The sequence below is a fragment of the Schistocerca nitens genome, chromosome 2 (genome assembly GCF_023898315.1).
Source record: "Schistocerca nitens isolate TAMUIC-IGC-003100 chromosome 2, iqSchNite1.1, whole genome shotgun sequence".
Classification (NCBI taxonomy): domain Eukaryota; kingdom Metazoa; phylum Arthropoda; class Insecta; order Orthoptera; family Acrididae; genus Schistocerca; species Schistocerca nitens.
This window is the reverse complement of record NC_064615.1, coordinates 693948951-693962576: the sequence shown is the minus strand read 5'-3', so window position 1 is coordinate 693962576 and position 13626 is coordinate 693948951. Positions and strand designations below refer to the sequence as shown.

Sequence of the window (13626 nt, the reverse complement as noted above, 5' to 3'; positions counted from 1 at the left end):
TAGACTTCACAGTGTTAACATGAATGCACTGAAGCATATACTGAAAATGTTTGGACGAGTTATTTTGATTTTTAATGTCACTCTTAGATTATGGTGCAATTCTTTGTCTGTTAAGCACAGGCGCGTTATGACGACATGGCTCTGGCAGTAGTGAACTGGGATAAGTCCCGACACACTCACCCGCCTCTGTATCTCCCGCAATGATACAGTGCTTGTTTCGTCACAACCTGATACATAATATGTTTGATACTCTTTAGTTTTTTTCTCTATAAGTTTAAGGTTCACTATGCCGTCTAAATACAGAAGATTGCCTGGGAGCCGCAGTTACAATGGTTTTGCAGACGAACAACTGGAAAAATGCTTAGACGCTAGGGTAAAACGTTAAAAATACGAAAACAACCGCAGGAAATGTGATGAAGAATAGCAATAGAACGAAAAAACTATCACAACAAATCGACTTTAGGTCAACATCAGAATATGCTGATGATTTCAGTCTCCAATCGTCAGGAAAAAGTTATTTTAGTTCAACAACGTAAACTGTGAAAAACGGGAAGAAAGGAGATAGTGGTTTAAAAGAAAGTAGTTTTAAACAGCAATGGAAGACCGTTTGATGGGAGAATATTGAATTTCCTGGCACTGTATCGGGCGTAGACGACAACGAAGCTGTAGTCGACTGTATGGAGCAAACAAAACAACTCTAGAAGTGGAAACCGCCTCCGAACACTGCAGCAAACACTACCACCAACGGACAAGGGAGGCTGGAGTGAATTATAGCTACATATCGAGCGTTGGGGAAATGCCCTCTGCGGGAAGGCCATCCGCTGCTGACGACGAGGCAGGTTGCAAACATGTGGGTGGCGCAGCTCCAAGTGACGTTCGAGGGCGCGGTGCTGTTGTCTTCGGCTACAAACACATGGCCAGCATTAGTGGGTCGCTGACACCAGCCGTTTCCTTTCCGGCCACGACTGCATCAGCTGCGCACGGGTCCGCATTAACGCCCTTCCATCCAAGGCCCACTCCAGTCGAGGCCGGGAAGTCGAGAAAATCTGCAACGAAGGGTGCAACGCCGCCGAGACCATCAATCACGTTGTCCAGAGCTGCAGCAGGACCCATGTCTCCAGCATAAAACGGCACGACGCCGTCGTAAAGTAAATCGCGCGGGGCACATCGCAGAAGGGGCTCAGCACCTTCGTTGAGCCCCACCTCCGAACCTCCAGAGAAATACAGAAGCCGGACATCGCGGCGGTGATAGACGGCGTTGCCCACATCGTCGACGCCCAGGTTATCGGCGACCACTTGCACCTCGACTGGTGTCACAGGGAGAAGACTACCAAGTACGACAACGAGGACGTCCGTCGTGCTGTGCGCGGTTTGCACCGAGATATTCTTGAAGTTCGAACAACTTCGGCGACGCTGAGCTGCAGAGGGACATGGGCGACAGAATCTGCAGCCCCCTTAGCCTGGGACTGTCCAAACGAGATCTCAGTGTCCTGTATTCAGGCGTATTAACTACTGCGAATTTCTCATATCGTACGTATCAGATCGTGACTACTAGCTATATGAACAACAGGGCCAGCGTGTGTGCGGCGCTGAGGCCTGGGGCGTCTACTAAGGCCCAATACCATCTTTTCCATATTTCTTTCCATTTTGATCTTTTTATTGTTGTTTATTATTTAATTTTGTGAATTTAGTTACCAAGCACCTTAGTTCAAAAACGGTTCAAATGGCTCTGAGCACTATGGGACTCAACTGCTGAGGTCATTAGTCCCCTAGAACTAGTTAAACCTAACTAACCTAAGGACATCACAAACATCCATTCCCGAGGCAGGATTCGAACCTGCGACCGTAGCGGTCTTGCGGTTCCAGACTGCAGCGCCTTTAACCGCACGGCCACTTCGGCCGGCTAGCACCTTAGTAACTTACAACAAGTTTGCAAGCCACTTTAGATGTTATATTCATAGAAAGTAAATAAAAACCGTTTTAAATAGGATTATGAATGAACAAGCTAAGATGGGCAGTGTAGAAAGCGAGAGTAAAAAAAGAAAAGAAACAGTGGTTCAAAAGTTCAAAAGAAAGTACTCTCAAACACACATTGGAAGAACGTTTTATGGGAGAGCGTTGGGTTTCATGGCATTGTATCAAGTGTAGACGACAATGAACAAGATCGAGTGTATGCAGCACATAAAAAATTATAGAAGTGATTTGAAGAAAATACATTCTAGATTATAATCATGCTATATTAAGGAGAGGATTAACCCTGCAACGCCGGTCATAATACATTTTAGATTATAAATTTGGCTAAGGAGAGGATTAACCCAGCAAAACTTCTCAAAAGAGGCTTATACTCGCTCAAGCCTCTGTAATTTGTTTCACAACTCTACTTTTCTCATTATTTTACTGTATTGTCAAAAGAACTTCCCTAATAAAATTATTAGGCAAAAAAAATACGGGTTCAAGTAACCCAACCAAAGGGCTACCTGAATCCCATTTTGTTTTATTTTCTTAAATGCAAAAAGAGATCATAATTGCCACATATATTAAGTATAGAAGTTCTAGATTTAGAGCAATACAGTTAGCAGTATCCGTCTTTTACAATTATGGTTTTACAAGAACATGTATCAGAAATGCGTTAAAACCGGGTCCAAGTAACCCTGGTTCACGGTAGGTCAGTGATTGGTACAGCGCTCTTATTTTTGCTTGAGGGGACCATCATGAGCCGCCCCTCCCCATCCCCAGGGTACTTGCAAGTACAGTGTCCGCAGCTGGTTTACGCTGCTCATTTTGTTATTGATTGTAAGAGTCAGTAATGTTTACCCGGTCGCATTTCTTCTATAAATTCTTAAACAGAGCTACGAGCTGTTGGATAAAAAATGGTTCAAATGGCTCTGAGCACTATGGGACTTAACATCTATGGTCATCAGTCCCCTAGAACTTAGAACTACTTAAACCTAACTAACCTAAGGACATCACACACATCCATGCCCGAGGCAGGATTCGAACCTGCGACCGTAGCAGTCGCGCGGCTCCGGACCGAGCGCCTAGAACCGCTAGACCACCACGGCCGGCTGCTGTTGGATATACATTAACATCATCGTTGATATGGCCACAAGGAGCAAGAGAGTGAAATACAGATGTATCGACGCTTTCAGAGTCTAGAATCACTCTATTCAAGTTGCACGATTCATGCTTCACGGGACTTTTGTGGCGTTATTGTTTTGTTGGTACTTAATTCTTGGAGGCAAAAGTACCCGTGACCTGACTCCAGGATTCAGGCTGGTTTCACGCTGGGCTTATTCATTCTGATGCTGATGCATGTCTGACAAGCCAGTGAAGATCCATGCAATATATATATATATATATATATATATTCATTGGCCTTCTGCACGTGGCTCATACAGCCATCTCAATAGTGGAAGATACGAGAGTGTGTTTCATATATATATATATATATATATATATATATATATATATATATATACTCCTGGAAATGGAAAAAAGAACACATTGACACCGGTGTGTCAGACCCACCATACTTGCTCCGGACACTGCGAGAGGGCTGTACAAGCAATGATCACACGCACGGCACAGCGGACACACCAGGAACCGCGGTGTTGGCCGTCGAATGGCGCTAGCTGCGCAGCATTTGTGCACCGCCGCCGTCAGTGTCAGCCACTTTGCCGTGGCATACGGAGCTCCATCGCAGTCTTTAACACTGGTAGCATGCCGCGACAGCGTGGACGTGAACCGTATGTGCAGTTGACGGACTTTGAGCGAGGGCGTATAGTGGGCATGCGGGAGGCCGGGTGGACGTACCGCCGAATTGCTCAACACGTGGGGCGTGAGGTCTCCACAGTACATCGATGTTGTCGCCAGTGGTCGGCGGAAGGTGCACGTGCCCGTCGACCTGGGACCGGACCGCAGCGACGCACGGATGCACGCCAAGACCGTAGGATCCTACGCAGTGCCGTAGGGGACCGCACCGCCACTTCCCAGCAAATTAGGGACACTGTTGCTCCTGGGGTATCGGCGAGGACCATTCGCAACCGTCTCCATGAAGCTGGGCTACGGTCCCGCACACCGTTAGGCCGTCTTCCGCTCACGCCCCAACATCGTGCAGCCCGCCTCCAGTGGTGTCGCGACAGGCGTGAATGGAGGGACGAATGGAGACGTGTCGTCTTCAGCGATGAGAGTCGCTTCTGCCTTGGTGCCAATGATGGTCGTATGCGTGTTTGGCGCCGTGCAGGTGAGCGCCACAATCAGGACTGCATACGACCGAGGCACACAGGGCCAACACCCGGCATCATGGTGTGGGGAGCGATCTCCTACACTGGCCGTACACCACTGGTGATCGTCGAGGGGACACTGAATAGTGCACGGTACATCCAAACCGTCATCTAACCCATCGTTCTACCATTCCTAGACCGGCAAGGGAACTTGCTGTTCCAACAGGACAATGCACGTCCGCATGTATCCCGTGCCACCCAACGTGCTCTAGAAGGTGTAAGTCAACTACCCTGGCCAGCAAGATCTCCGGATCTGTCCCCCATTGAGCATGTTTGGGACTGGATGAAGCGTCGTCTCACGCGGTCTGCACGTCCAGCACGAACGCTGGTCCAACTGAGGCGCCAGGTGGAAATGGCATGGCAAGCCGTTTCACAGGACTACATCCAGCATCTCTACGATCGTCTCCATGGGAGAATAGCAGCCTGCATTGCTGCGAAAGGTGGATATACACCGTACTAGTGCCGACATTGTGCATGCTCTGTTGCCTGTGTCTATGTGCCTGTGGTTCTGTCAGTGTGATCATGTGATGTATCTGACCCCAGGAATGTGTCAATAAAGTTTCCCCTTCCTGGGACAATGAATTCACGGTGTTCTTATTTCAATTTCCAGGAATATATATATATATATATATATATATATATATATATATATATATATATATATATATATATATAATGCATCTCCTCGAACACAAAAATCAGACACTACTGCGCAGTAATTAAGCCAGCAGCACTATATGCTAGTGAAACGCTCACACTCCACACAAAATGTGATTTAGAAAAAATACTAAAAGAAGAACGAAAATTATGAGAAAGATTTTAGGTCCAAAATTAACAGAAGAAGGATACCGGATACAATCAAGAAGAACCACAGAAACTATATCAAACCTGGCAGCAGACATAAGAAGGCGAAGATTAAAATTTTATGGACATGTCACTAGACTTCCCCCCACACGACCCACCAACAGAATTCTCACTTACATAGAAAAAGTCAAATCAACAACACCATGGATTAGCCAAGTAAAATTAGATTTACAAAAAGCAAATATTGAACTTAAAGATGTCAAAGATAGAAAAACTTTTAGAAATAAGGTGGAAAAGTGGAATGTATTGTCGGAGAAGGAAGCACTAAAGAGACCAGGAACAAAATGGACAGAAGAAAGAAAAAGAAAACATGGAGAACGAATGAAAGAAGTATGGAAGAAACGACGTCAGAAAGCTTTGCGTGATCCTTCTGGGTCCATTCGCGATAAGTAAGTATATATATATATATATATATATATATATATATATATATATATATATATATATATATATATATATTCATTGGCCTTCTGCACGTGGCTCATACAGCCATCTCAATAGTGGAAGATACGAGAGTGTGTTTCGACAATTCAGAACATGCATTAGGAGCAAATCGTACACTGGTACAAGGTTACATACGTGTAGACTTGTCATATGGCGCTATACCGGCAATTTTCGTGTCAGTTAAGACGGTACGAAGATATAGATAACAGAACATCCAGTGAATAAAGTCTCCGACCCGGCAGCGAATCGAACCCGGGCTTCTTTGGTCAGCAGTCTGTTGCACTGACCGCACAGCTGCCGAGGCGGACTTACGTGTACTTTTCATAAATTCCCTTTGTTCGTGTTGCGGCCGCAGGACTGGGTAGTCTGGTTTGCTCTTGACATGCCTTTAATAGTCTCAGACTACCCCTTGTTTACCTATTTATACAATAATCGAACGTTCCAGCTCACCCATGTCAGTTAAAACTAGAACAGCACTAAACCCCACGATCCCACAATACCACTACAATCACTGTCTAGAAAAAACGCTGAGAGTAACGATCGTGAAGTGGCAAGTGACCCGTTTAGTTTCAATATAAAAAAAAAGTGGTACCGGTAGAACTGATGTTCTGAAGGTCGTACACCGTGCCTCAGATAGAGCATTACCCACCAACAGCAAGACTTCGGATTCTAAACCGTTTCTGGCACACTGTTGCAATGTGAAGGTGGAGTGGGGTAGAGAAGCGAACAGTTCCACGCTGGAGAAGAGTCGGCAGTCCTGTGATTGAATGGCAGGGAGGACTTGCGGGGCCGGGCGTGCGCCTCCGGCTGCTATCGCCGATGGCCTGTGGACCCTGCAGCGCAGATATCAGAGGAGGCGCAGCGCCGCCACGGCGTAGTTCTCCGTGCGCCTCGCAAGCAGATACAAGACATGCTCGGAATCGCCGTGGCCCTCTGGGTGAGTAGGCTATGGAACCTCGACATCTGTTTTTCCGCTCTGCACCATCTGCTGTTTCAGACTTTAGATCCCGCGTGTAAAAGACACCTTTCACCTACCAGGAGCTGTGTTGTCGTCTGTTTAAGATGCCATCTGCAGTACAGCTCCTACATGCGAAAAGTGCAAAGCGAAAACTGCCATTTTTTTTCGTAAAACGCATATTCAGTGCTCTTGTGTTCTCAGTTGTCTGTTTTAAGTTACTACACTTGATACAGGTGTCAAACCATGCAGAAAGTCCAGAATGAGATTTTCACTCTGCAGCGGAGTGTGCGCTGATATGAAACTTCCTGGCAGATTAAAACTGTGTGCAATATCCTTTCTTTCAGGAGTGCTAGTTCTGCAAGGTTCGCAGGAGAGCTTCTGTAAAGTTGGGAATGTAGGAGACGAGCTACTGGCAGAAGTAAAGCTGTGAGTACCGGGCGTGAGTCGTGCTTCGGTAGCTCAGATGGTAGAGCACTTGCCCGCGAAAGGCAAAGGTCCCGAGTTCGAGTCTCGGTCGGGGACACAGTTTTAATCTGCCAGGAAGTTTCATGCAGAAAGTCTTTCAAACATGCGGTAGTAAATGGTGCATCCAACAGGTGCGAACCTGTACTTCCCTATGGAGTTCCAAAATTTGAAAGATATGAGAATTTTTTTTATTAAAAGCCTAATCTGTATTTCTGCACTTGTATTATCACAGAAAAAAGTAATGCGTCAGTGTTAATGACATCTGGAACTAAAACTTTCTTACTGCTGTTATTATTGTTATTTGAGACTGTGCTCTGTTGGGTTGGGTTGTTTGGGGGAAGAGACCAAACAGCGAGGTCATCAGTCTCATCGGATTAGGGAAGGACCGGGAAGGAAATCGACCGTGCTCTGTCAAAGGAGCCATCCCGGCATTTGCCTGGACCGATCTAGGGAAATCACGGAAAACCTAAATCAGGATGGCCGGACGCGGGATTGAACCGTCGTCCTTTCGAATGCGAGTCCAGTGTGATAACTGTGCTCTGTACAGAATACAAGTTGATTCTTTCAAAGATGAAAACAGTAACCAACCACTGTTTAGAATACTGTTTATTTACGCAAATAGCGCTATTATCGGTGTCGAACCGATAGGTCCATCTTCAGAGGGCTGTTGACTTTTATGTTAAATTTGCTGTTTAAATTACTTGTTGGAAAAAAAAACAGCCAAAAGCTAATGTTACTAACAACAATTGTTACGTAAATGTGAACAGCCGTCCGAAGATGATGAACCTGTCATTTCCAAACTGGTGGCCGTGATAAATGAATAAGTACCAGTAGCCTTGCTAACCGTGGCCGGTTGTTTTGCAAGAATGAACTTGCAAAACCTTTCTTACCGGCACTTACAACCAGTTTCCTGAGATGGCATCTAGAGCGCTCTTAATAATGTATTTATTTACTAATTTGTCTCATTATTTCTTGCGGTGATGCAGTGAGCAACATAATTCTATGGCATCAGAATAGCTTCACAATTTTTTGGATACATATCAATTATGTACGGACAGGGATACATTGTTTTTTTCATTCTCCTGGCAAATGTCAGCTTTGGAACTTACATTATCCATTCCCACACGTTTTTTTTTTTTTTTTTTTTTTTTTTTGCAGTAACTATATGCATGCCAGCCAGTGACGTTCGGCCTGCTGCTTGTACTGGTGAATACAGTGTTCCTAAAATTAAATTACAAACTGCATGTAGATGCCGCATAGGGGCAGTTATTTGAGCAAGAATTATGTTCAGAGACGAACAGTTTCCATGGTACAGGAAGAGACGTGAGCCACAGAAATGAAACCTGACTGCGCTAGGTGAAAGAAAGATAGCCATTTTACTGTGACTCTTGTAAATATTATATTTATAACCAACTGTCTAACGAGGTAATAGTTCTCAGTCCTAAGATAAACACGAAACATCCAGTCTTCATATACATCTATGTATACTCAGCGAGGTACCTTACGACGTGTGATGCAGGGTACTTTGCATGCCACTATCCTGCTACTCTTTTCTGTCCTAATCGCGAATGGTGGGTACGAAGACCTTAGCATGAACTGGAATTTTTCACATTTTATCCCCATGGGTTTATCTCCTTTGTAGGAGATTTCTCAGAGGGAATATTTTCCCAAACCCCATATCAATATTTAGAGTAGCTTCCTAGAGGGGAAGAACTCTTGGGTTTATTTTACTATTGAGTATGATTCTGTTTAGAAGATAAGTAAGTCTGTTTATGCTTTCGTCACTTTCGGTCTCGTACGTCTTTAATGCATTTTCTGTATGAATTATCCAGACCAATCGATTCAGCAAGAAATCTAAGTCCAACCTCCTTTCTGTCACAACAGCTACACTCCTGGAAATGGAAAAAAGAACACATTGACACCGGTGTGTCAGACCCACCATACTTGCTCCGGACACTGCGAGAGGGCTGTACAAGCAATGATCACACGCACGGCACAGCGGACACACCAGGAACCGCGGTGTTGGCCGTCGAATGGCGCTAGCTGCGCAGCATTTGTGCACCGCCGCCGTCAGTGTCAGCCAGTTTGCCGTGGCATACGGAGCTCCATCGCAGTCTTTAACACTGGTAGCATGCCGCGACAGCGTGGACGTGAACCGTATGTGCAGTTGACGGACTTTGAGCGAGGGCGTATAGTGGGCATGCGGGAGGCCGGGTGGACGTACCGCCGAATTGCTCAACACGTGGGGCGTGAGGTCACCACAGTACATCGATGTTGTCGCCAGTGGTCGGCGGAAGGTGCACGTGCCCGTCGACGTGGACCGGACCGCAGCGACGCACGGATGCACACCAAGACCGTAGGATCCTACGCAGTGCCGTAGGGGACCGCACCGCCACTTCCCAGCAAATTAGGGACACTGTTGCTCCTGGGGTATCGGCGAGGACCATTCGCAACCGTCTCCATGAAGCTGGGCTACGGTCCCGCACACCGTAAGGCCGTCTTCCGCTCACGCCCCAACATCGTGCAGCCCGCCCCCAGTGGTGTCGCGACAGGCGTGAATGGAGGGACGAATGGAGACGTGTCGTCTTCAGCGATGAGAGTCGCTTCTGCCTTGGTGCCAATGATGGTCGTATGCGTGTTTGGCGCCGTGCAGGTGAGCGCCACAATCAGGACTGCATACGACCGAGGCACACAGGGCCAACACCCGGCATCATGGTGTGGGGAGCGATCTCCTACACTGGCCGTACACCACTGGTGATCGTCGAGGGGACACTGAATAGTGCACGGTACATCCAAACCGTCATCGAACCCATCGTTCTACCATTCCTAGACCGGCAAGGGAACTTGCTGTTCCAACAGGACAATGCACGTCCGCATGTATCCCGTGCCACCCAACGTGCTCTAGAAGGTGTAAGTCAACTACCCTGGCCAGCAAGATCTCCGGATCTGTCCCCCATTGAGCATGTTTGGGACTGGATGAAGCGTCGTCTCACGCGGTCTGCACGTCCAGCACGAACGCTGGTCCAACTGAGGCGCCAGGTGGAAATGGCATGGCAAGCCGTTCCACAGGACTACATCCAGCATCTCTACGATCGTCTCCATGGGAGAATAGCAGCCTGCATTGCTGCGAAAGGTGGATATACACTGTACTAGTGCCGACATTGTGCATGCTCTGTTGCCTGTGTCTATGTGCCTGTGGTTCTGTCAGTGTGATCATGTGATGTATCTGACCCCAGGAATGTGTCAATAAAGTTTCCCCTTCCTGGGACAATGAATTCACGGTGTTCTTATTTCAATTTCCAGGAGTGTAGATTGTTTCCAATCCCAAGAATTGGTATCTCTTCCTCATGCGCTTTTACCTCTATTATCAAATTCTCTTTAACTTCCTTCATTGCCACATCGATGGACGTGTTGAAAAAAAAAATTTGATAAATTCCAGTTCCGCCTTGCATCTTTCTTAACACATCCTTGTTCTTTTATTAACGCCGCGTCGTTTGAAGGAGCATAATCACGGGACCCTTACACTTTCCCTCATTTCCTGAACCATTCGCGAATATTGCGCGCAAGAACGACTGTCGACAAGCCTCTTCACGACCGCACATTTATATGATTTTTCTCGTCATGGGAATGTCGCGGTATGTACTTTGAAGGAAGTAACGTTTCTTAACTTCTTGGAATTGTGCTAAGCGAATTTTGACAGTACAATACATGTCTCCACGACGTACAACGCTTTCCTGTAGCCACTAGAAGTTATTAGCACGTCTATAACGCCCCAGCGCCTGCTAAGTCAACCACCCTGATGAAACGCGATGCTCTTTCTTCGATTTTCTGTATCTCTTCAATGAAATATATGTGGAAAGAATCCCAGATTTCAGAGCAGTATTCAAGAGTCCATCTAATGTTTTCCAAGCCAATTTCTTCGAGGATGAACTTCATATCTTTCCGATTCTTTCATTGAAGCTCACTCTAGAAAATGCTTACCTGCAACTATTTTTATGCTTCGGATGCATATGTATGCATATCAAACGATGTTGACTGTTTCCACTCGTCGACTGCCCATCTTACCTGTTCACGCAATCTTCTTTCGCTAATGCTGAACCTACTGTTACATTACTGCTACAGAGGTTAGTGTTGGCAACAAATGCAATAAACACCACAATCACAGTAGATTATCATCGTTCTTTGACTCGGCAGATGCAAGATAGGGAAAAACATTATATCACTTGTTAGTTCATATGGTGCCGATCGATGCTTTTCCGCATACGGAGCTTTTATAAAAATATTTTCCCCGTGATCTTTGCAGGTCTGTTTATTTTGTGAGAGGAATGGGAAACATTCTGCACAGTCCTGCCTAATACGTCGATGTGGACACCCCAAGATATTTCATGAACAGTAGGAGACATCGATAAACGGTTTTCGCCAAATGATAATCCGAAAAAGAGCGATTATTATACTGCATGATTTGTACTTGCAGTTTTATTTGTCGAGATACTGAAGCAACTATATCCTTTGTTTTTAATGGAACGACGCAGTTTTTGATCACCACTCAGTTTCTCGCTGAAACAGAAATACGGCAATGTACTGTTTGGCGGAGAGTACTTGGGTAACACAATCAGTCTCCCCACAACTATCCGCACTCCCATTACCCCCCTCCGCCCCTCTAACGTTTTCCATTCGCGATTGGTGGACGGGAAGGCTGACTATAGGCGCACCCCGAGAACTCAAATTTTCATGATTTTCCTGTCATTTTCGAGTTCTATGTCAAATGAAGTAAAATGTTGCTTGACTCTTCTTGAAAATCGACACTTGTCGGTATTCGCTGGCAAATTTTCGCAAATACAGCCACGAAATGTCTAAAAGTCAGGCATAAATATTTCGTTGTTGCACAGGTTCAGGTCCGCACTGGTGTTTGAACCTCCATTTCGGCAGAATTCCACCTCAATTTACCACAGTTGCCGGCAATAACCGCGAGAAGTTCTACACTGAACACTGACGTGTCATAACCAAGTTTCTTCGGTATCTGTCTACATCAAAAGGTACCAGTGTTAAACATACAGTGCACGAGTTAGTGACCAAGTTACCTACCAAATTTCATTTTTACATTGTGGACCATCCACAAGTCGCGGAGAAGCCACGTATAATTGAAGGAATTATAAAAAAAGTAAACAAACCAAGCCATTAAATTTTCTTATTTGGATTTAACGTAAAACCGCCATCGATATCATTAACTAGGAGCACATGTGTAGCTACAACAGTCATGGATGAAATGAATCAGCATCTGTCTGGTGAGATTTAGGAAAACCGGGGCAGACTCCCGTACATGCGGCCGCACACGAGCCCCAGCCATTACTTTCCTGTGGCATCTTTATCAATACATCATGAAACAAACAGATGAATACCCTTGAAGAAGTTACGACAAATGTAACTGGTTTACTCGTTTACAATTCGTGTTTATGATAAACACTATAGGGAATGGACTAAAATTTCGTTAACAGTTATATGTAAACAAATACAGAGCCCCTGACGATGTTATTTTATGCATCAGTTATCCGAAGGGGGTCAGAGGTTTGATCTTATTTGGCTACACACTTACGGTACTCTGAGACTGGCAAATGACTGTTAGGTCGTGCACAATGTACACTGACAGAAGTTATTTAATTCTGAATTATTTTACGCACCTACAATACTGAAAAGTCATCAAATCATAAACTCGCTGCACCAAATGGTCCTTCCAGTTGTCTTCATGTTATACGGTCACCTCCTTGTCTTACCAGTTCAATGATATATTTCTTTAAAATATTGTCAGATCACATGGAATCCAGAAAAAAATCCTCTATTACAATTTCGACAGGCATGTCTAATTACATACCGTACACCTCCCCATTTCAGATTCATTATAACATAGTGTAAATGTTACCGAACATTTATTTTAGTAAGTTATGGTTGTAAAAAACTAATATGAATTATTTACGGGAGAATGGACGATTTCCTTGCGTTCAAGATTTTGTGCAGAAGCTGGGTATTGCTGTCTCCACTACGAAAAGTTTATGTTGTCCACTGTGTCTGACAATGAAAGCGAAGGCTCGTTTGCTCTGCTAAATTTCACTAAATTGTCTCCTATTATTTCACACTTTGGATGAACTCTCTGCGTTCGTCTATCAGAACGATGTGCGGTACCAGCTCGCGACTTTGACGCACGCCGTTGTTCACATGTCTCGGAATTGTAACAAGACCTATCTGTAGGGGAACGCAGACTCTCTCGGGGAATTTCTTTGATTAAATCTTCTCGGGTTATCAGCCGAGTCGTGGTGTCACAACGTTTCGACGAATTTCCTACACGTCCAGTAGGAAACTCTTCGAAACGTTACGGCAACACGAATGACTCGACTTATAACCCGAGAAGATTTAATCTGCCATCCTTGTACATATGCTTCATTGTGGCATTTGATGTTGACAGTTTTGACTCCTTGAGAAAATAATGACACATTCGTTCAGTGGACACTAGAGGAAAAAATAGTTGCATCTGGATAACGCTGCTTCAGTTGAGATACTTCCTTGTGGCACACTGCTTCTTTTTTATACAGGAGCTCGCAATAGTTGAGAACTTCTCTC

At 45.3% G+C, this 13626-nt stretch overlaps 1 protein-coding gene across 1 annotated transcript in view; it reads left to right on the top strand.

Annotated features, from left to right (window-relative positions):
- Positions 1 to 6372: 6372 nt before the first annotated feature.
- Positions 6373 to 13626, top strand: part of LOC126236849 (leucine-rich repeat-containing protein 15-like) — a 149852-nt gene continuing 142598 nt past the window's right edge. The window contains exon 1 of the mRNA XM_049946459.1: positions 6373 to 6528. Coding sequence (XP_049802416.1) covers positions 6502 to 6528 — 27 coding nt within the window. The 5' untranslated portion in view covers positions 6373 to 6501. The remainder of the gene's footprint in view (positions 6529 to 13626) is intronic.